The 24319-nt window shown below is 38.0% G+C and overlaps 1 protein-coding gene across 4 annotated transcripts in view; it reads right to left on the bottom strand.

Annotated features, from left to right (window-relative positions):
• Positions 1-24319, bottom strand: part of glsb (glutaminase b) — a 75586-nt gene that overhangs the window by 46976 nt on the left and 4291 nt on the right. For 3 of the 4 annotated variants that reach the window (XM_036591118.1, XM_036592691.1, XM_036593517.1), the window contains exons 2-3: positions 3763-3859; positions 2560-2681 (exon numbers count right to left, since the gene is read on the bottom strand). In XM_036591118.1, coding sequence (XP_036447011.1) covers positions 2560-2681; positions 3763-3859 — 219 coding nt within the window. The remainder of the gene's footprint in view (positions 1-2559; positions 2682-3762; positions 3860-24319) is intronic. The other variant, XM_036591927.1, reaches the window with a different exon arrangement.

The raw sequence follows: 24319 nt of genomic DNA on the forward strand, positions 1-24319 counted from the left end.
TGCAGTTAAACCGTTTTGCTCTGAACAGTGTTTGTTATTAAGTAGGTATAACATGCTTTAACAGGAGCACGCTGTCAAGGACGCACTGTTAGGGACTTAACTGAGAAAGCAGAGGTAGTACAGCTGTAACTAGACTAATTACTCTAGTTGGCTTTACCCAGAACTAAAAACAATGAAAAGACTGTCTGTTCTCAACGTTGCCATGACTAACTATCCACTGAGGAGAAAAGAATTGTGTAGAAGACCATGAATCAGCGTCATGCACCGCTAAAGTGTTAGTGTTAACTCACTGGCTCATCTGAAGAGGCAGCCTCTGTTATTCAGCTTTAACAGACATGAACGTGCACCGGTTTTTCATACATTAATATCAGCTGAAGCACTTTTTTCTTTTTGTGGTTAACCAAATACCTGTTCATTAAAGTTTACTGATACTCAAATATCAAAATTATGCAAAATGCACATCCCTAGTGCCTAAGGCTGGCCTGTAAACACAGCCGTCATACTCTGTGTATGTGTGATTATGTGTACTTTGTATTAGCGCATGCACAGCACAGACGGTTTGCATATCTGATCCACCGCCTCATCTAATAGTCTAGACTAGAGGGAATGTTCACACAGAGCATCTGTTTCACATGGGAACACAGTGAGACTAAAAGGTCTGGTTATGTCACAGCAGCACAACATACAGGCCTGCGTAGATCAGACAGGCTTACAATAGTCTAATTAAGATAAATAAAGTGAAAAAGATACTCGTTCTCCCCTCATCTGATATAGGCTTATATTATCATATCAGTCTGCAGAGTGAACATGAACTGTATCTACACTTGCATCACCATGGTAACTAGCTTTCCTGAGCCAACAGCATAGCCCACGTAATCAGGGGAGCATCTGCCCAAGTACAATTACTTCATTGCTTCATTGCAGTTACTGCACTTCTATAGCTGCTCAGGCAAAGCAGCAATTCTCCTTACCTCACCTTTAACCCTTTAGCAGAGCAGGTAAGTCATGTCAACATATAGCTAAATATATTTTTGTTATTGTCAGCAAAATATTTGAACACTTGTACACTGTCATTGCAGTTTGAAGTAACAGTGAGAGGTATAATTTATATACTGTAATACCTAATAGTAATAGTAAATCTATTTTTGTATGTTAACAATGGATTATTATCGTTAGATGCCCCTTCCATTTTAATAAGATCCATTTTAAACAACAAAAGTAAATCTGAAATATTTTTATTGCGCAAAATAGTAAAAACAAAACTGAACAATATATAGATAAACCTATGTCAATAGTGCTTTCTAACACTTGCCCTGTGGGCCTGACAAAAACGTGTGAAATGTTATTTTGTGTCTGAATTTCTACAAGGCTAAAGTTGGCTTCTTATTCGGCAGCTTTTCACTTAAATTTTCTAATCCACCTTAATTGTGGTAGCAGGTACATGGGACCTGTAAAGGTGCCTGATGGAAACTGCTGCACCATTTCTTGCCTCATACGTGAGTCCCATATACTCGTTCTGGAATTTGGATAATACAGCTATCAGTACCAGCTGGTCTACGGCTTGTTTTCAGCACAAGGCCCCAACTACTATGTCGACTAATGCAGCTGACCGTTAGGTGGGGCACCAGGTGGTATGAGGGGAAACAAGTATGGCAATTGGCCTGGTGTCCACATTAGGCTAAGACCAACCCTGAATAACTGGCCATTTTTTTTTTTTATGTTCACTGTCTCGAGAACAAGTGCACTACTCAAAGTGGACTACTTCAGATGTAACGGACACAACAGCAGGAGGTGATTGAGAGACTGTTATTTGTTGTTTTTCAAAACATCCCTGACTCTAGCTAACGACTGTATGCTAAGTGTACGAGAGACGGTCTGTATGTTGAGTAATCGGTGCATATTTGTGGCATAGCAGTATAAAGTTGAGACAAAATTTTAAAACGGGGGAGAAATGTTATGCTATATACCTGATGAACCTGTATATGGCCACTACTAGTCTGAAGATCAGTTTGTTTTAGATATAAGGTATGTAAGACCATTTTGCAAAGAACCAATGCATGTAACCTTAGATGTCACAGATACTGCAGTTATAACATTGTTCATCATTAATCAGTATTAGTCTCACTCACAGCACATTAAACAGTGAAGAAATTCTGTAGAATGTGTGGATTCTACATTTCAACCTACACCAAGTAAAAGAGGAGATATTTTATTATGATTTGAATTTGATGGAAAGTTAATGTTAATGCATGCAGCCTTTGCAGTTTTGCTAGGAGAAAATATATCCTTTGCATTTTTGCAATGTTTCTGGTATGTTTTGAAATTGAAAAAGAATAAAAAATATATCAAACATGTTGATATCGAATGCAAACTCAATGTCAATGTAAATGGAATTCACTGTACGTCTTATGTCATTAAATATGTAATTACAAAATTACATTTGAACAGAATAGCAAAATGAAACCAGTAGCTCTCAGCTTGCAAGGGCTAAGTTTTAATTTTCTGGACATATGCAGACAGAAGAACAACTACAGCTCTATTCACAAAGTGCTGACTCACTTCTTGAACAGATGGCGGTCCAGCATCACCCCATCTGACGTGGTCTTTAGGGTTACTTTCAGCATGTCCATACATTCCTTCAGTCGGGGGTCTCCTGTTCGCAGTCCAGTGGCCTTCAGTGCCTGTACACACACACACAAATACAATTTATGTTGTGACATAATCACCCTTACAAAGCATATACACGAACAGAACAAATATTGCAAAGGTGTAACGTTTCCTCAAGATAACAGGCCTAATATCAGTCCAATAAACACAAATAAACACTGCAGCTTTTATAATATTCTATGCAGTCCTATTAACAACAGAGTGTCAAGGCCTGATACAGCGCAATGTACATAGCTTTAAATAAGACAACCTGTTAAGATAAGATAACCCAAGCGTAACTAAACATGGCCCAATGCCTGTACTACAAACTGTGGACCATGAACAGGAAGCTTTCTGAACAGCATAATGCTGCCTCTCAGTTTCCATAATTGGAAACTCCCAAGTACACTATGTACCATACCACTGGATGACACTGGGAGTGTACAAACACAGTCAATAAAAACACAACCGGTTATATGCTGTCGACCTTTACATGCCCTCCACCTTGTCAGGGCTGAAAGATTAATTTAAACTGCAACCACATCTGCAAAAGTGAAACTAACTTGAATACACAGCAAATAAACACCATACAAAACGTAGCCAAGGTTAGGATACTGAAGGACACTTACTTCATTCATGCACAACAGCGCATGATCAACTACATTAACTCTACTGTTAGTTTCTCCTGAATGCACAAGGCTCATCAGGGGCCGAACACTTTTTTCTCTAATACAGTCTGATATGATGAAAGACTAAAGCACCGAACTATTAGAGCACAAGTTTTCTATGTGCCAGAAACTGTTTGTGTCGCTTGTATCATGGAAGTACCTGTGTAATGTCACTCGACGTACCCTGAGGGTATGCGTACCACAGTTTGGGAAACACCTGCCTAAATGATCAAAAACGCTGTTGAACTACTTGTAGAGGGAGTCTACATTCAGCATTCAATCCTCAGGCCAGAAAAAGTGGATATTCTAATCTTCTTGGTCTGGACTTTGATTTATAGACATTTGCAGTCACAGTATTGGTCAGAAAATTAGATGTTTTCTCCAAATAGTTCAGCCTGCTCATTGTGTATGTACTTGTGTATACAGGGATAATGAACAGGGCTGTTACCGTGATAAATTTGTGGGCTGGGATCCTCTCCTGGCCTTCAGCAATGGTGTAGAAGAGCAGGTCCTCCAGGCTCGGCAGGATACCCGCCTTTCTTCTCCTGATACACAAACACAGAGTATCGAGACATATTATTGAGATGTGCACTGCTTCACAACAGATTTATTTGTCTCACACAAACACAGTGGCATATGAACGCAGAGGTATGTTACAGTATCAGGATGAACAATAAGAGGATATAGCCCAGTAGGTTGGGTCAGCTGTGAGTAATGCATCTTAACATTGTCACAGTGTCTTAGACCAGCAAGGAGGGACGGGAGTTCTTCTGTTCTTCACTATCAATCACTTACATGTGTCTAATTTCTGTATGCTTGTTTCGTTTGTGTTTAAAGGAGCAGCACGAATGACTATCATTTAAATTTAACTGGCAGTGATTTATTCTATTTATTCTATTCACCCTAATAGTCATGTCTTAATCTCAGTATGCATATCGTCAGTCATTAGCCAACATGTATGATGGTCATTAACAGGGATGCACCGATATGGGAATTCTGAGCTGATGCCGATATCTAATTCATTTCTTGCACATACTTCTCAAAGCCAATGCTGATGTCAATACAAATGTGTTTATGAAATGTATAAAATAAAGGGCCCAGATAATAGAAAACTGATTTTATCTCACTTGTTTAATAAAAGTATGTAGTATCTAGTATGTAATCAATACTAAAGTTTTCAAACGTATTAATCACACCGCTGGCCATACAGTACATATATGGAAACTAGGTCACAAAAACAGCCACTTTTGAACTCCTTTCGTATTTACATAATCTGCCTTTTCACACTGAAGTTATAAGGAGTGTTTGAGACCAGACTGTTCTTTCAAAGTGGCACAAGAAAGAGCAGCCAATCAGAACAGAGTTCATTTAGATATATTAGTCTTAAAGGCACAGTCAAAAAACAGCCTGTTTAAATTCTAATATGAATGTTTTTGGTACATAAAAAACCACACAAACATCATAACTAAAATACAAGAAATATACAGGATATGGGCCTTTTTACGATTAGTTTAACCTGGAGAAATGTACCATTTATTTGTTAGCATAGTAGCCCAGCATTGATTAAATGTTCTGCTGTTCTGGAACACAATAGATGCATCATCAAATATCAATTCAAATTATCTGTCAAATCTGAGCATCGATTGCTGATACTTTTTTTATTATGTTTTGGAGTATAAATGTGATTCCAATATCACTCCAAATCCCTGGTCATCCCTTTCTGAACAATCTAGTTTGACTCTATGGAAAGATTGCCCATGATGGATCAATCATTCATTTGCAGGAATGTCTGACCATTATTACAGTACAATGGTGACACATTTCAGACACAGATACATTATTTTGGTAACTGCATATGTAGTTCCTTTGTGGTTGTGATCTGACAATCAGTAAAATCTCACAGCTTTACTTTCGTTTGAGCAGACTACGTGAAGTGAGTTAAAATGAGTATCACTCTGAGAGAACGTCAGTCAGGGAGATTAGTTAGCTAGGAAAACATTAATGGCCCACTGAAGGCTGGCCACTGGAGAAGCATGCAAGAAGGAAGGAAAAAGAGCTTAGAGAAGGAGGTTAAGACAGGAAGAATGTGTTTAGTAGCGAATAAGAATGGGAAAGTTCAAAACAGTGGAGGTATGTTTATTATTTAATGCACTGCTTATAAAACCAGTTATGAGATTGCCTAGGGGTGGGCAATATGACGATATTATATGGGTATCAAGATAAATTATGTCATAATACACTTTTCTGAGCATAATGTGGTTTCATTGCAAAGTGAGCATAATTAGGCCTGTTTAATTGGGTTTAGGGCAGTGTTGTTTGTAAAACATTGAACAAAAACAAGGCAGTTGTAGGTTTATTACTATTATTATAGTATTTTTATATGTGGCACTACAGGTTCTATTTTGTCTGTTTCAACTTATTAAATCTCAGAAAAACGAGATATCGTGATATATATCATATATCGTAAAAATGTCACAGGACAGCAACATATAGAGCAGTGCACAAGTACTTGGATATCGAATTATGCTGTTTTCTGCTGATATCTAATATCTAATATCTAATCTCAGAACAGTGCCATCTCTAGTTTGAAGAAGAGAATGTCAGTTCGAATTCAAAAGCATTTATATCTATTTTGAGTGTACCATGGACCTTTATGATACACAGTTCCCAGTAAGTGACCATAAGTCATTAGACATATTAACCCATTTAAACCCACTAACAACTAAAGCTGCCCCAGTATATAGCCCTTTTCCTCCTTCAAAATCTAGTAGTGTGTTATACACTGTTTTAAATAATAATAATACATAAAAGGACACAAACGTATGAAATTATTGTACAGATTTAGGGAAAATTAATGTTGACCCTGTTTGAATGGTAGTATATCAAAAAGTGTAAAATCACAGGGACAGTTAAGGTTAACATTAAGAAATTCTAGCCTTAAATAAAACTGCCCACACTGGTCTACTCACTTCCAAACTGGATCACTGTCTGATTATTTTTATAGAGCATGGAAAAAAGTCAAACAGGGCTTGTGCTTGTCACTATCAATGTATTGTTATAATGTCATTATTACTGTCTTTCTAAAACATAATATTATTATCACTACAAAAGCCATCTACAGCAGAGCTTCAAAGGGGCTCCTGTATGACGTAGGTGTGCGTGTGTAAACTCCCTGTTGTTGGGATGAAGGTAGTGGTTACCTAACTGAGCCGAGCTGTGCATTATCACATTTGGATGGCTCAGGCTCTGATGTTTGCCAAGCCGCAGATAAGCTGCTCTGGCATTGGTCCACATGGCAGTCTGGGGACCGAGTGACTGGCTGTAGCCGCCATTCTCACAGAGCTATCCAAACACACTCTGTCCAAACACACTCCCATCAGAGCAGGAGCAGTTTAGCATTCCCACCACTGAGCGTGCACAATACATCTATCAGTTCATTCTTCCCCACCGCATCCTGCTGTAGGACTTTGAACTTGATCAGGAGAGCAGCATTAGATAATATACACAAAATAGGCTTGATAATAGAAAAGACAGTTATTGAAGAGAGAAGATGAGGAAGAGAGAAATGAGGAAAGTCAGAAGCAGCGAGTTTAGGAGAGAACGATTTAAGATTGAAGAAAATAAAATAAACCGATACTTACATAAAACGCACACGGCCAAACAGTGCGATGGGGAAAAGAAAAACATGCAGAATGGATGAGAGACCTTAAACACGAGCTGAAACTCAAAAGCAGTTCTTAGCATGCATAAAATGGACAAAACTCTAATGTTATTAAACAATAAAAACTCCCAATGTTATTGAACAATACATGCAAAATGACATCCAACACTATTTAAAGTGAAACATTTATGGTGAACTGAAGATTTTTGCATGACATCAAGAACTAAGAGCAAGGACACTGAATACCTCATTTTAGGATTGGGCAAATACAATGATATTTATTGTTATTGTGATACATAATGTAACATTATGTCACAACATGCTTAAAAAACACTGACCTGCATGTTTCGTTTCAAAGACAGCACAATTAGTCCTGTTTAAGTGGATTTAACCCTTGTGTAGTGTTGATGTGTTTGTTACCCAGCGGTCTGGTGGACCCACCACATTATTGTTTTTTAAAATCAGAACCATAACAATTTATGTAAAAATACTAGATGTCTAAAATATCACAAGTAGTCAGCGTAGGGTTCTCCTTTAGCAGTTGTAGCCAGTCAGCAGCCTGTCCGTGTTGTCTACCCTCACACACACACACACACACACACACACACACACACACACACTAACAGCAAGCCATGTAGTAGGAGAACAGAGTGAAGGACACAGCACCTCCACACTTTTATTCCCTGGGGGTTCACCCAACACCACATGTGTAATATATATATGTGGGGGGTGAACAGAGTGAAGACACTGAAAATGTGTCATATGTTCTTCACAGAAAATCTGAGGTTGAATTAACAATAAATTGCATAATCTTTTATTTTGGTAAACACTGAAAATGGGTCCCACAGACCTGAACACCACATAAGGGTTAATGCAGTGCAGTCTCTGGGAATATGGAATAAAAACCACTGCATTCATACTTTTTTATAGTATTTTTTAAAAGTGGCACTGCTGATTTTTTATTGTCTGTTCCAACTTATCAATTCTCAGAAAAAATAAATATTGTGATGCACACAGTGTATCTAGAAAATGTTGTGAAGAATTATGATGTTATATCTTTGCCGTATCTCCAACCCAACCCCATATAAAAACAGAACACCGGGCTTCAAAAGCATTTCACTGTGAATCCTTATAAAGCTCATAAAACTATCATATATTTTTAGGAATATTCTCACTTTATGCTGCAGAGTTGAAGTGAGGACGACGCGTAGGTTGAGAACGTGTCTCATCACCACATTCTGAAAGGCAGCGTGTTACATAAAAAAAATCAATCGCCTGGCTGTGATTTCAGTGTGCAAGTGAGGCAGGGGCTGCAACAAAGCCGAGAGAAGCCCCAGACAGTGCGGGTCATGTCCTCTGCTCACAGTCAGCAGGAGAAAAAACACAGAAGCCTCTGCTGCAGCTTCCAATTATCACCTCCAGCTCTGAAGTTATTCTATCTCTCTCTCCCACAGTTGAGAGCTAAAAAGGCAAGCTCAGCTCACAGCCTCTCCGCAGGTCACTGAGCCTGTAGAACAGCAGTTTGTGAAGCCCCCCACAGGGCAGCTGCCCTCTCTCACTCCCTCTTTCTGTCTCTCATCCTGTGTACGCAAAAACCTATCCACATTCACCATATCGTTTCTCTTTCGCTCCCTATTCCTCTCTCTCTGGTCGTCTTTGTGTGAGATACCAGGAATATTTTGAATGCCTGACGTCCCCACCCAGCAGCCATGATAGAGCAAACAGAGCAGCCCGATTCACACACTCACACACTCGGGGTCTGATAAAGAGAGTAAAGAGGACTGTCCAGTGGAGAGCGGTGCACAAATCAAGTCTAGTACTATCTCTCTATTTATCGATCGATCTCCACAGTAATAGTGTTGCAGGTCAATGGCAATATCTCATATTTTCATGTATGTTGTATATTTTAACAGAAAAGCAGTAAAAATAGATATAATTCTATATTTATTTAAATTGTAGGTGATTTTTTTTTGTGGTGTTAAGAAAAAACATGGGTTTGGGATTAAAAAGACAATTACTATATGTGTCAGTGCTTTATTAGACATTTCAAAAATACCATGATAAAAAAATTTATGTAGGGATGCACTGATATGGCAGTTTAAGACTAATGCAGATATACAATATTTTCATAAAGTTATCTGCCAGCGCTGATATATAAACATTTACAAAATATAAAAATTGGGACTAGACTAACTGCAATTAGCATTAAAGGTGAATATAAGTTAACATGTATTTTTGTATAGTTACAAATGCAAGGACATGAATAAGATGCAGACATTTCCTTTTAGGCTAAGGCCTCTTTGAGGACAGTAAGTGCCACTATTCATCCCTCCATCGTCGTGGTCATTACTTTCACTTAACAAACAAGGCTCATGTGTTACCAGAATCCTGTCCATTTTGATAGCTATCGCTGACCTGAGATATGGCTCTGTTTTAATAGTGTTTGATAACATATACCATTTTTAAATCCACGTTTTTAGATATGGTTGAAGCAAATTTAATAAACTGACAAAAGTAGAGTTTTTGAGATTTCTCTGCAGCCCCCTCACTGCCCCCCTGGTAAAATTGCTTCCAGAGTGCAATAAAAACATCATTAATATCTGTTTGAAATATTAGTCAAATCATCTATCTGATACTGATCATTTTTAAAGCAGTTATCTGCTGTTATCGGTATGACTCCGATATCACTGTGCATCCATTATTACTACATGCACAAATGTACAGAATCTGTGATCCTAAACTGAATAATCTGACAGTATGAATAAATATGTAGCACAAACAGCACCTGAAGCAGAGATTAGGGGTGTAATAATACAGTATGACAATATATTTCAATGCAATATATGTCCATCACAATGGATGTCCATTATAATGTCAAGGATGCACAATATTCTATTCAATTCTATTCTATTCTATTATATTCTATTCTGCCATCAACTGCAATAATACTGTTATAGTAGTTTGATGTTAAAGGTAGCAATCAACATGACTCACTCCAGCACATTCAACGTCACATGTTACACTCCCAGCTCCAGTGTCCTTAGCAGGCTGTGCAACGACAGTCTTCCCCATTCTTTATTTAATTTTCTAGATAAGCACATATTTGTTCTAAATATCCAGAGAATACTGAATTCTGAAGCTATAATCAAATCGTAAGCTGAGTGTAAGGTTACACCCTATCAGGGACGTATCAGTTCAGACCACACTTCAAAGTCAAAGGGCTCAAAAACAAGAAGGCTTTAAAATAAACCTTGCAATTTTGTTGTATAACTTTGTTTTTCTTAAGAATCGTCACCGACATGATTCTAACAAACACAAGAATACAGTTTTCTTTATCCTGTGCTAAAAACCTCTCGCTGATGACGCAGAAGTTTTGGCAGCTATTCTCAGAGATAAAAGATGTTCAGATTTAGGCTTGCTGACCAAAAGCTGAGGTGCTGACCATGCTCTATCCTTCATTAAAGACTACTGCTCTGTCTAGGACAGATTCTTCAAGCATGGACCACCTTCGCAGTGAGCGCCTCAGGTAAGATTTCATACGCAGGTAGAGAAAACGTGATATTGACAAAGTGTGAAAAAGCACTCGGCGTGGTTGCCAGGGAACTGAAAGTGTTTTGCTTTTGGCCGGCGGGAAGCTGTTTAGAGGAGAGAGCAGCAATGGGGATCCAGCCGTGACTACAGCTGCCCGGGCTTCATCAAAACAACCGTGCTCCGGCTAACCCGAGAAAATAGGCTCCATTTCCTGGAATGGTACATGCAATTTGGTGCCATTACTGTCCATACAAGAACCGTTAGATGCCTGCCAGTCCAGTTCTAGTCCACACTGTGCAGAAAGCATGAACACGCCAACTCCTCTTTCATTTCTCAAAGACTATCTGATATTACCAGACTGTCCAGGGTCAAATGAAGAGCATACCAACCAGGCTGTCTGACATTCGCTGCAGGGTATTCAAATGCAGACACTGGGAAGTTAATAATTGCATCAGAATGTCGATTATTTATTTTTTCGCATTCTTTGAGTGACCTGCGCTTCAAGGAAACACTACACACAGGGAGGATTACTCATTACTTCTATAAAAAGCTGCAATACAAACATTAGTGCTCTGATGGCTGCTTTATATGCATCGCATTTCCAATCAGACTGACCTTCCACTAGTACTCAGAATAAACCCCCTCTAAAGGTTACAGTACAGTTGAGGTGGGACCTACATGACACTTGTAACTCCAAAGGGCACCCAGAGAAACCAATTAAAACACAAAAACTGGTTTAACCTTTTAAACTGTAAAGGCCAGTATGTGACACCCTTCTTCAGTTCCTCACTTTCATAATTTACATATAGTACTTATCAAATAAGTTGGGGGTGTATAAGGGATGTTGTTCAACCAATGCTATTGGTCAATCTTATTTCATTTCCAATAAAAACAGTTCTAATTTGAATAGGTGGGGTTATTATTTCGGTTGAGCCAGGTTTTTGAATTGTACACAGCGTTGGACTTGAGGAGTCGTTGTTGAAGTCACTGAGAATAAACTAGATGAAGTCGTGCACTTTTGAGGAGGAAGTTAGGTTTATTTCAAAGTCTCTTCATACAGAGATGCTAACAGATCACCATTTTGTCCATTCTCCCAACAAAGAGTGGGAGCCAACTACGATTATAGATAGTGTTATCACCCTCAACTTGTCCAAACAGTCTTCCCTCCCTCAGTACCAAGGTTATGTACCCGTGATAAGGAGGCATCAGAAAAGAACAGAACATTCTGAGATGACCTGGAAGGAGCGGCCATAGAGACTGTATGACTTTTCTGACAGACAAAACAAGCATATAATATAGGTATACAATAAACCACCGTCCACAAACCGCCCTGTGATCATGTAATGAAAGATAATGATTAAAACAACATACAGTATTAATTAAATCATGTTTGATTACATAAACCTACCATACTAGTCATTCTAGATTAAGCTTGAACATCCTAAGTTCTGAAAACTTAGAAGGCACTGGCGAGGAGCAGTTACAACTACAATGATTAAATGTTGTTAATGATTAATAATGTGATTAACACATATTGATTACAGGAAGAGAAAGGAAAACAGAAATTGTAAACTGGAAATGAAATTTGCATTAAATGACAGATATATGATTGATTAAGAAAATATAATAACTGACATATCAGCATAAAATGGAGGACAGCTTTATGAGGACCAGGCTGTCCACATCAGATCAAAATTAGATCAGATGAACCTTTGACATACACCACAGTGACCGGTGGTGCGGTCACAGCAGTTTCCACCCACAAGAAGGCTCAACAGGCAATTAGTTCTGCTAGCTAGGCAACTGAAAAAAAAAGGTGCAACTCGAAATAGTGATGCTTTGGAGCACTTTACAAAAGCACAACAGCACAACTACAGCAATGTACCGTAATGAAAGCAAACATTAATTATTGTGTCCATGCTCTCGTAAGGAAGGTGTGATTACAGTGGTCTGAGGAAATCATAAAGGAGTGTGTAAATTTGTAGAGAAGGACGCAGTGAACGATGTCTGCTTTCCAGAGCTTATATGGTACACTGAGTCAAAGTTAGCCCCAGTCATGGCATTTAAGGGCTACTGAGCAGTAAATATAACTTTACAACTTTAAAATGAGTCATTTCATCAACATTTTAATTTTTGACGATGTAATCATGATCATAATATAGTTGTCAGTCTCATATAGGGAATGTTTAATACTGTTTTGGGGATATTTTCTTCATATGCATATACCTGGCCCCTTCTATCAGTACTGTATTCCACAGTCCATACAAGAAGCACTTTTAAATATCTCTGTAGTTTAATACAGAATTCAGTGGAAGTGTGCATATATCACCTACGTTACAATGGCTTCGAATATGTAGCTCAGCCAATCAGATTTCAGATCCAGAACATATATAACAAATAGGTCATGTCCTTGATTTTATGCTTGCTTGTTAATGATTACTCACCGACAAATGATGATCAATCATCAGTCAAAAATCTAAAGATTAATAACCAAATAAAAAGTCTGCGGTTTAACGAGTTAAAAAAGCTCCACCAGCTTGTGGATCCTATGAAATTAAATTACAGCGCTTATCTAAGCATCGCTCTCAGTAACAGATGTTGCAGCTGCCGGTGCTGCAATCCAGATTATGTCCAGGTGAAAACTCCCATCACACCCAGCGAGGCTGAACTGTGCATGGTGCATTAGGCACGGTTGCCTTGCTTAGGTTTAAGTGTTTGTTCTTCTGAGTGCGCTGAGCGGCGAGGGAGACGGAACACACTGTATTCTGCAACCAGAACTGCTGACTCTACGTCTTACTGAAACAAACGGTGCCAACAAGACGTGAATACACTGGAGAACTTGAAGCAAAACAACTTTGGCGCGGCAGGACTAAACCTGAGAAACTCCATATGATAAGAAAGATACATTATTATCACCTATTTAACCGTGAAATTTTTAATTACACAGCAAAATGCTTATACGCAACATTAACGCAGTCTAACGTAATATAATAATACTGTAAGAAGCAAGAATATACAAACATGAATTTCTGTATGTAAGGAAGGATAATGGGAGCTTGCTTTTGTTGACATTATTTCAGATATGTATTGTGCTTATGCATAATTCACAAAATAGTAGTGGTGCACCTTCGCAATCGGTTGATTTTTGCTCAAAACAAGCAACTGGCAATCAGTCAAGTTATTATTGTGACAATGTGTCACAATTTTGCGCTCGCAGTGTGTCTGAATGTTGCTGCTACACCTGCACCAAAATCAAGCAGCATCCTTAAGCATGACTCACTGTGCTGTAGCACTTGATTTTATGTATGTTATTTATACAGACATACAGTTTTTCATTTATGAATTTAAATGGCAGTTTGGCTCATAAAAAAGGTAATAATGTCATTTGTATTGTAATTTTTGCTGGTCCTCATGTGTCTCATGTGTTCACAGGTATTCAAAAAAGTGTTTAATAATAATGCAATAACATGAAAATTCATAATCAATGCACCATTAAAATAATTAATTTAATGGTGCATTAATTTAACTAATATATCACTTTATAAGTCATAACAAAATTATATTCAAAGAAGGTTGTCAGTTTTACAGACAATGACATATACAGCCGTATACAAAGGTTTTTGATATTCTAAGTACAAATAGGTTAACACATCTCTAGGGAACACACTTAAATGTGCCATTTTCTGCTAATTTTAGCGCACAATGTCTATTTATTTGCCATGTTTAACACATTGGAAAATAATAAAACATAAAATATTAAATGCACAGGCTACATTTTATGGTTTTCTTTCATGTTAATTTCAGAAAATAATTAGTAATGGTGCATTATAATGAGCAGAAGTGTGTCTCTGTAGAGGATGTGTAACTTATTTTCATTTAGAAAATCAACAACACATGTCATTTGTCCAGGGGTGCCCAAACTTTTGCACAAGACTGTACCAGTCTGACATGGGGTTCCTTGTTTACACACTAATTACATCTTTTCCCCCCTGTGGAAAGTCAGAAGAACATTATCAGCTCTATTTCTGAAAAGCCACAGGGGTGAGAAATGTTCAGACCAACTCGGCCCTCCTTTTCTCGGCCTTCTTGTGCTCTCCTGTTACAGGCCTTTGTCTGTCTGAGAGGACCGCGTGGCTCTTTTCTTTGTGCAGCCCTCCAGAGATCAGAGAGAGTGTGTGAGGCCCTCCTGGGGGTCAAGTCACCATGTATTTGTGTGTGATGGCAGCTGAACAGAGCAGCCGCAGCCGCTGGTCTTCTCAGGCGGAGCGTGAACTTTTCTCCTCCGGTTGCTCTTGTGACAGACACATGGCAGCCTGCCTCACTGCAGCTAATGCTCTAATAGCCAGATTCGTGTCACTGTTCATTTCTTTTCGTTCTCTGCTGCAATTTGTTCAACCTCAGGCAGTTTGTGATTAAGCGATTAGGTTTCAGCGTTTAGGCCTAAACACAGCCATCAGTTTGAGAGTGATCCGCTGTACAGTCGCCCAACAAGCTGTTAGGGCTGTCACAATTACTTGATCAACCCCTAACAATTCCCAGGCTTATTATATCCGGAGGCTTATTACTCAGTAACTACATGAAATACAGTGGAAGAGTTATTCTTAAAGGGCCCATATCATGGAAACCCACATTTTCTGCACTTTTTTTTAAATAAAAGAGTTTACTCTAATATGTAAATGTGTATATGATTAGTCAGTCCATTAGCACTGAAGTTATAAGGAGTGTTTCAAGCACAATAAAAGGCAGCCAATCAGAACAAAGCTCATTTACATATTTCAGTCTTAAAGGCACAGTAATACAACCAGCCTGTTTAATTCTAAAGGATAAAGAGAGGTTGGGAAATGGACATGTAAAACATAATTATGATAAAATTGAATTATTATTTTTTTTTGGTACAAAAAACACAAAAATGTTATAAGTGGTCCTTGTGGAAAATTATAAAATATTTTAAATTCTCCTGCTGCTTTCCCTTGCTAAGGCTGTATGATAAATCGCATTTTTATTTTTATTACGATATGAGGATAAACACATTGTTATGAGCTGCGATCACCAACAGATCAAACTGTCTCATACACATAGCGCCACAGAGACATCATTACATTGCAGGTATAAACCACTAGAAGCCTAATGTGTGCTTTTCTGTGCTAGGATGAGTAACTTAACCATTAGGCTAAACAGCCAGTAACAAAACACACAGCTTAAAAACTGCTCCATCCTAAATTCCAAGCCTGCATCAAAATGCATCAAACATTAGGACTGTTCTCACACTCAGCAGTCAAGGCAGTAATGGCTACTGTCGCAACAAACAAATCTAATAACTGAACAAAAATAAACAAAATCATTTATTCGTTCTTGTGTGCCTACATAAAAAACTGGAGGCAATACGACTGTTCCTTAGCCTTTCAGTCATCGTTTCATTTCTTTTAATTTTTAGCAACAGTGAATGTTACTTTTGTGATTTTGTATTTTGCTGTTTGCTTAAAGGAGACGTTAGTTCAATTTCTGTTTACACAACCAAAAAAAAAAGATCTGTACATCCAGTCAGATGCCCACAATTTTAATAATAATTTATTGCATCTCATATAGTCACCATGATATCCGACAGCTTTATCGAACATTATGTTTTATGTCAATATCGTATAGCCCCATCTCTTACAATAAGAATTAATCTCTTGGATGTATATGTTTTATTTTTAACTAGGTATTTTAATGTCTTACTTGTTCATGTTTTGCAAAGGTAGGCATGTTTTGTTATTGGTCAGTTAAGTCTTTTGCTTTTTTTAAAAACCTTGCTCAATAATTAAACTGATCAGTAGATTACTCGAATGATAATATGCTCGGCTATGACAGCCATACAGGCTTCATTATAGTGCGACCAGGCTCATTTACACCCACACACACACATACTACATGCTGCATGCACGTGTTTTCCCGGAAGAGCACTTAGCTCAGTGCTACATGCTACACTTCAGGAAACAGTACCCACACCAGCAGCCCTGCAGAGTGAAGAAGGCTGAGGTTTAGCCCAACACTTTTAGTGTAGTAATAGCTTCCGCTCTGCGGATCTACATCTCTCTTCCTACTCTGTGTAATCCCTTCTATATAAAGGGTTCTGGTTAAGTCATGGCAGAGGAGGGGAGCGGCCTGAGTGAACGTACACATGGGAGCACTCGTTCTTTACAATCCCAGTGTTGTGAAAGTTAAAGTGTCACAGCATCCAAGCTCAGAATGAATGACATTTTTCTGTAGCATTTTAGGGCTGCAATAATTACATATATCCATATTAAAATTGAACCTACTCAAAAATCGGTATTATCCTTTATTACATTTTTTACTATTTAGTCTTTTTTTATTTTTTTGTTTCTCTTTTCCCAGTAAAGTACTCTGGAGTCTTTGCATGGTTTATTACTGTTCATTAAGTCCATTTTGTTTGTTTGACCTTTTTTGAAAAATCTAATAACTTAATTAATCATCAAAATTACTGGTTGATTACTAAATTACCAACATAATCTACAGTGACAGCCCTGATGTGTTTATTAGATTAGCTTCAATTTTATCTACTTAGCAGAGAATTAAAGTTTACGGAGGAAATCTAAATGAACTCAAGGAAGCCGGCCAGGCAGAGCAAACCTGGTAGCCCTTAGCAAGAGCTCTGTTAATTAATGGAAAACAAAGGCCCTGGCCACCGCGCACCAGATCAGAGCACAGACACTTCTTCACGCGCCGTCAACTCCAACACAATTAGCAGGACTGGTAGCAGATCGAGCTCATTCGTCTGGTTAGAGCTGAGGGCCGCACAGAGGTCGACATAAGCATGGCAGGATTTTCACCACACTAATGATTGCATCACACAACCAAACACTCAACAATGAGCTTAGTGTGGTGGGAGGCTGTACAATTACACTGACATTTTAAAAGTTATCTTCTGCTTTTTCAAACCTCGCATCCAGTTTTCAGCCATAGTGACAGTGGAATTCAGGCTGAAAACAAGAAAACAGCTGTGTGAACTGAAATAGCATTAAGTTGATAGTTAGGCTCCAAGTTACTGCCTTCCAGTCAAAAAAGTTGCTTATGAGGAATGATGCTAACTGGCAAATCTATAGTATTTTGTTTTCTCCTTTGTTGGTAATTTTACCAATTGATGCCAGACTCATAATAATGGGTGAGGTATTCTGCATTACATATCAATCCCAGGGCCCAAAGGCAGGCCCAAAGTTTATTACACAATTTTATAACCTAAGAATAGCTCAACCAGCTTGCATTGAAGACTATGTAGTTACTGAATAATGAACCTTAATATGTAATAATCCTGTGATTTTAAGTAGTTAACCGTAAGCAGACAACTTCAGATAGGGGCGGGCAATACGGCAGTGTGTTTTCATTACTGCAGCATCATCATAAGGTACTGCCAGTATATCTAGAACTTTAAACATCTGCATGTATCATAATGTAGATTTGGACCAGCTACAGAAAGCCTGTGAACAACAACTAGTTCATACTGTAATAACCACACAAACCACACACTAACAGCCATTAAGCCATTTTTCATGAACGTTTTGAACGACTGTTTGGCTGATGCTTTCCGCATTCTGGTGCAATTTTGGAGAATTTCTATTGTTTTTTTTCTGGAAATCATGAAAATATCAAGTATTGTGATCCCATATCGCCCATCTTTAACTAGGGATGAATGATCATGTATCAAAATCGCTATTTCTAATCGCAAAAAGCTGCTACGTACCACATGCTACATTACTCGGTGTTGCCTTGAAACGTTTTCTTAACAGAAAAATTTAACATAATAGTGCAAAGCTCATAAACGCAGCATTCAGCGTTTTATTAAGCCTCAAGCCTGAAAAAAGATGGAAGTGCTGGTCTTCTTGGCACAAAAAACCTGCAACTTTGAAGAATAAAGAAACAGCCAGGAGCTTAATCAATAGAAAATAATCACATTTGAATCACGATTGTAATTCGAAAAATCAGAAAAATTAAAGTTAATCAGAAAAATCAAGATATTTTCCCCAAATCGTTCAGCCCTTCCATTAACTCAGCCTTTAACTACCCTTAACCCTTAACTCAACCATATATATTTCATTTTTAAATCAGCATGAGATAAAGCTCCTGAAGTTTTTTTTTCTGGAAAAAGAAATGCACCTCAGCAGTTTTCACTAGTTTTCATCCTTATTTTAGCCCCCTAACATAAATGACCCTTACTACCCTAGCATGCACTCTCCTACATCAAACAGCTCATAAACACAGACCTGCACACTGGTGCCTGCATAGCACAGAAATGAGATGATATCACTGGGTATTACTCATTACCCTTCATGCTCTCTCACTTTCCTCATCACCCACAGAGCTGGAGTTAGTCATTCAGAATCACAAACAAAAGCCACAGTGTCAATGGACCGGCTGTTTAATAACGAAGGCCAGCTGCATCATGTGAGTGCTTGTAACTGATGAGTGTAAAACGTGATCCTGGGCTGGTGACTGAGGAAACAATGTGTGTGCAAATCTCTAATATGAAGTGCCTGATGGAAGAAATAATTGTACACACACAGTTTGCCTGGAAGCACTGAAACACTCAACAGCTGATAAAGCCTGTTACAGAGACATTGTTTTTCCTTCACTGTGTCAACACAGGCAGGACATAAACATCTGAGCACCTAAACGGAACTAAACTAAACTCAGGATGCACCGATCCCAATATTGGTATTCCGAAACAACTTTGGTAATTAATTATTTTAAAATGAGGCGCACTAGATGAATATTTAATATTCAACCATTTAATATGCCCCTCCACAAAGTATACTGACAGCCAAAGGGAATTTCATCCAATTTTAACAATATCCAAAGAGATATTTTATATTTTTAATTAATTTAATATAATAAACAACGGCGCATTATGAACAGGGGAACAGTGTCACTTATGCAAAGCATCACTCTTGTTCCTTGTGGTCATTTCCACAAACTAAACTTTGGCATTAGTCAAGTGCATAAGATGCTTTAGATCTAAAAACAAGAAAATGTGAGGTTTAACATGCATTCATTCATACTGAATATACTGAATTCTTCTAATTGAATTTAATAATTTAATTTTATTTAAGGCCATCATCTCAAAATCACCCAAAATCTGACAATTTTCATTTTTAGCTTACATTATTTGCCAACAAAGCTGGCATGAAGCACAACAGAATCAGAAAAACTCTGCAGGTCAGGGCTTTTATTCTGACATGCTATGTCACGGTTTGTAAAGACAGGCTTTAATTTGTAAAGAAACACATTGTGCATTCTACATTTGCCAAAAAAAAAAACACGTTTCAACTCCTTAAACAAAAAGTTTGCCTGTAATAAAATAATTTATAATTATTAGCTGTATACAGAGCTTTCAGGTCCAATAATAACAGTGCAAAGTGAGAATCAGATGCATATGCCGTTCTGGAATGACACTCGTCTATTTTAGAGCGACTGCGTTTAAGAATCATTATCGACGGTGGATCGATAAGGCCGATACCTGACTCATTTAGAAAGGTCAGTATCAGTGCCGATACTGCAACGCTACAATTAACCTTTAAAAATCTGCTTTACTGCTTTATATTCAATTTATATTATTTAAAAGTAATTACCTCACTACATACTAAATTAATGAAGAATGATTTTCATGGTTAATCACAGTTACACGCTGTGAGTTCCAATCTGCACTTCCGACATTCGTTCTGTTTGTTTCGATGTTAAATAACAAAAATGTGGCAAAACAAAATAGTACATCCAACAAAAACTTCTCAGCAAATTCAAACCATAGTAAAATATATCCCTCCTCTTCTCCTGACTAACACAAACATTTAACCTGCACTTTCAACAGAATGTTTCCGCTTGTTTCAATGTACTATAAATAAGAAATAAAATTGCAACAACTGTTTGTTTTCGTAATTGATAAATGTGAGCACTGAGTGTTTAAACCACTTAAATAATGTATTACTGCTGAATATTTAATGACCTACACTTGAATACATATGCTATGCCTGTATGATATGGTCAGCACTTCTCAAGAAATGTTCACAGCCCACAGGCTCCATGACATCAACCGCCCTCCAGGAATTTTTGTCCATTGACCAATTGTTCTGACCAACAGTGTCTCCGTGCAAAACTGCACGCACCCACCCTGAAAGGAAAAATACCCAAAGGCCATGATGAATAAGTGATGAGGGATAATAGGGTAGTGCAGGTAAACTCACTCCACAGTCAGCTAACACAAAGGACAAGCTTCTGACACTCTAATGTGGCCTGTGAGCTCTACTGATTGGACAGTATGGAAATTTCACATTGTGACAGCAGATCAATTGAGATTTGGAAAATATTTGGGAAAACTGTTAAAAGAAAATCAGAATCAGAATCAGACAAACAATTGGACTTCAGTGAAACGTTTAACTGATATTTGATGATGTATTTACTGTACTCCAGAAGAGCAGACTGTTTAGGTGACGACTGGCTTCTGCACTAAAATAACAGCATTTTATCCATTTTACTGTATTTGGAATCTAGAAATAAATATTAATGATAATCCAGGTAGATTTACTCCCAACACTTTATAAATGTATATATCTGCATGACATATGTTTACGTAAATTCCCATACTACTGTATTTCTTATTGAAATTATTCTGGTTTTCAGAATTATTATGAAACTGTTACAATATATAAATATGTTTAAGAAGAACTGATACTCATTATATTGATAGTCGTTTTTATCTAACTCCTTATAATCCCTCATGGCACCAAAAATCCAATCTAAATAAATATGGAATTATGGCTACTTTTACTGCGTTTATGTTATATTTCCTATCTATATAAACTATTTTTTTATTGATGAGCAATTCCACCATGGCTCTTTAAGAAGCTGATAATCGTACACAATTACCAGAAATCTGAAACAGCATGATCTTCGTTGGGTTTCACACTGTAGTATATGATTAAACTCAATAACCATCTCATCACATACTGGACTCTAATATAAGCCCAGCTGTCTGGGGTTGGTGCCAGACTGGGAGGAAAAAGGCCTTTAGCAGTCTGGTGAATATCTCAATTGACCAAACTAACATCAGTCATCATCTTGGCTGCTATAAAGCAAACGGACTTTGGTAGAGGAAGTTCTACAGCCAGGCTAGACAAGAGGGCCAAGAGTTGTTAAGTCATTTAGCTGATGTGTGGCCCAATGCAGCTTCTATACTGCAACTGCAGTCACAGGTTAAGGATTTTGCTCAGTGCAAAATGGCAGCAGGAAGACATTATCAGTTAGGAATAGATGCATCACCTCACTGGTAGGGCTTCCAAACCAATAAATGATAAATATCTTTTTTTTTTTTAATCTACCCTTAAGAGATGGTAACAGCCAAATGAATGCAACACCTTTTGAAACTGAAAACAATACAAAGCCTCATGAGGAACCATATCTTTCCTCTGCTGTGAAGCAAAATCCACATCTAGAGACTAGTGTCACTGTATCTGCACTCAAACTAACTGATTTATTTCAGTTGAGAAGTTTTCTCCCAGCCAAGCCAAGTTTTTCAAAGAATAGCAGAAATTGGATCTAAGCCTGACACAACATCCAGGCTCTACAGCAATGTTCATTTCTAAGCGTTTGTTCTAAAAGTATCTTTTAGAGGAAGCAACTGCTCAAAGTTAAACATGCAAAGGTGTCACGAGAGGTCACATGTCTGCGGACACATAGGCCTATGAATCCTACTGAACGGTTTGCATGACTGGCTTATTCAGAGCAATAGGTTTTCTGTTTCAGCCATTAGGAAATGAGGCTGTGTCCATACACGCCACGTCTAACCCTGGACCGAAGCCCTGGCACAGCCCCCTTTTTACAACGGCCTGAACGGCCACTTATTCCCGCCACAGAGCACAGAGAGTACAGACTGAGCTTGTGGAAACCAGGCTCTGAGCAAATATCGCAATTAGACACTGCAGGTAAAGGTAGAGTCAGGTCATTTTTAGAGCTAAATTACACAGGAGCCGACCCACGGTGGCCTACTCAGTTTCTATATATATCCTATTAACAAAATAGCATAGAGGACAGCATTTACCTCCAGTGCCTATTTAGGAGATGATCTGCATGAAACGTGACAAACATCATGTCTAGGCAGCCTGAAGGGTCTCGAGTGGGAATTTAACTTTCTATGAGTCTGTATGTGTTTCTCTTTCTCATAAGTATAAAAGCTACATTAGTTTCATTGTAGTTACTCAATAATTTATAGAAAATGGCCGAATAAGTCTTAGATAGACATGACACCAGTTTTTCTTTTCTGATACTGGAACTGATATTAAAACCATGAGTATCGTCCGATACCAATACAATATTTCTTCTTTAAAAACCATAAAGCTTTAACAAGAGTCATAGCTAATTGAAGCACTTTAGAGTAGGCTATCATTACACGTGGGCAATTTGGTAATATTTATCATTATTGTGATAAATAACATCACATCATGTCACAATATTTGTCATGTAACTGTATTCAGTGCAGGGCAGTGTGTCAAATGTTAAATAAAAATCAATGCAGTCAGTTTTTCAAGTACTTTTTTGTCTATTTTACTTTTAACTTATCAACCCTCAGAAAATATTCATGTGTGTGCTTTCAGGATAGATTTGTTACAGAACTGGATCAAATTAATTTGTTGTTTCCTTCTGTTATCCGGTCCAGCGTCCTGCTGATATCAGCCCAGTACCACTACCTGGTATCAGATCTCTGGTCTTAAGATAAATAACCGAACAATCAGCCAATGGTTCACATATAATGTAATAATATATCGCCAAAAAGTTAACATCAGTGCTTGTTGCAGCACATCTGCCTACGATGACTCAACCTAATGAATGCTAGCCACAAACTGTGCAACGTCACTCTGGTTGTTATGGCAATAGCTGTGCAGGAGCAGGGCTCCACAGCCGCATCTGTCATGTCTCTGATCCCAGCATGCCTCTGTGCATACCAATAATATCAGGAAACTGATTAGGTTTCCTCCACTGACACTAATCCCTTTGTTACTTAGTTGGGCATAACATGCCTACATGCTCACGCAGCCATATCAATGCTTTCTGTAACCCTATCTGGGGTCGGGTATCATTAGGATTATACAGATACCGATACTGCTTATCGATACTGACTCTTATTGATACTTTTACTGATACTACTCTCCATAATTTGATGCAAAAAACAAAGCCATAACATGAAATGATGTAAAAAGGCTCTGGTCATCTCCCTATAGTTGAGAATAATTACAGCCATAAGCAATTCAAAATTAGTTAACCCTGGTTGTCAGGACAGCTCACACGTAGGCATCCTAGCAGTTAGCGATTTATGCTATGCCAGCTATTGACTTTTTAATTCAGTACAGACTCAGCTTAATATTAGTACTTTCCCCTGATAGGCTGATTTAGGCTCTCAAATATCCTAATTATTCTTTTAATGCTTGAAACATTTTCTAAACTGTTCTACCTGTGGTTTTAACACAAGGCTGAATTTAGCCTCCTATTCAACAGCTGCTTGTTCAAATCTTTACATTTTAGCTGAAGTCAGCTTCCTATCCGCCAGCTTCTTGTTCGAATTCTTCTATTCCACCTTAAAAGGTGCAGCAGTTACAGGATGGAACATCAGGCGTTTTAATAATAACTGCTGCACTATTTAAGCTGGAATGGAAGAATTTGAATAAGAAGCTGGCAGATAGGAAGCTGACTTCAGCTTGGTTAAGGCAGTTAGAGGAATGCGAATGGCAGTTAGAGGAATGCGAATGCTTTTATCACACGAAACAGAGCACCA

This window comes from Colossoma macropomum, unplaced genomic scaffold (genome assembly GCF_904425465.1).
Source record: "Colossoma macropomum unplaced genomic scaffold, Colossoma_macropomum, whole genome shotgun sequence".
In the NCBI taxonomy this organism is placed as follows: domain Eukaryota; kingdom Metazoa; phylum Chordata; class Actinopteri; order Characiformes; family Serrasalmidae; genus Colossoma; species Colossoma macropomum.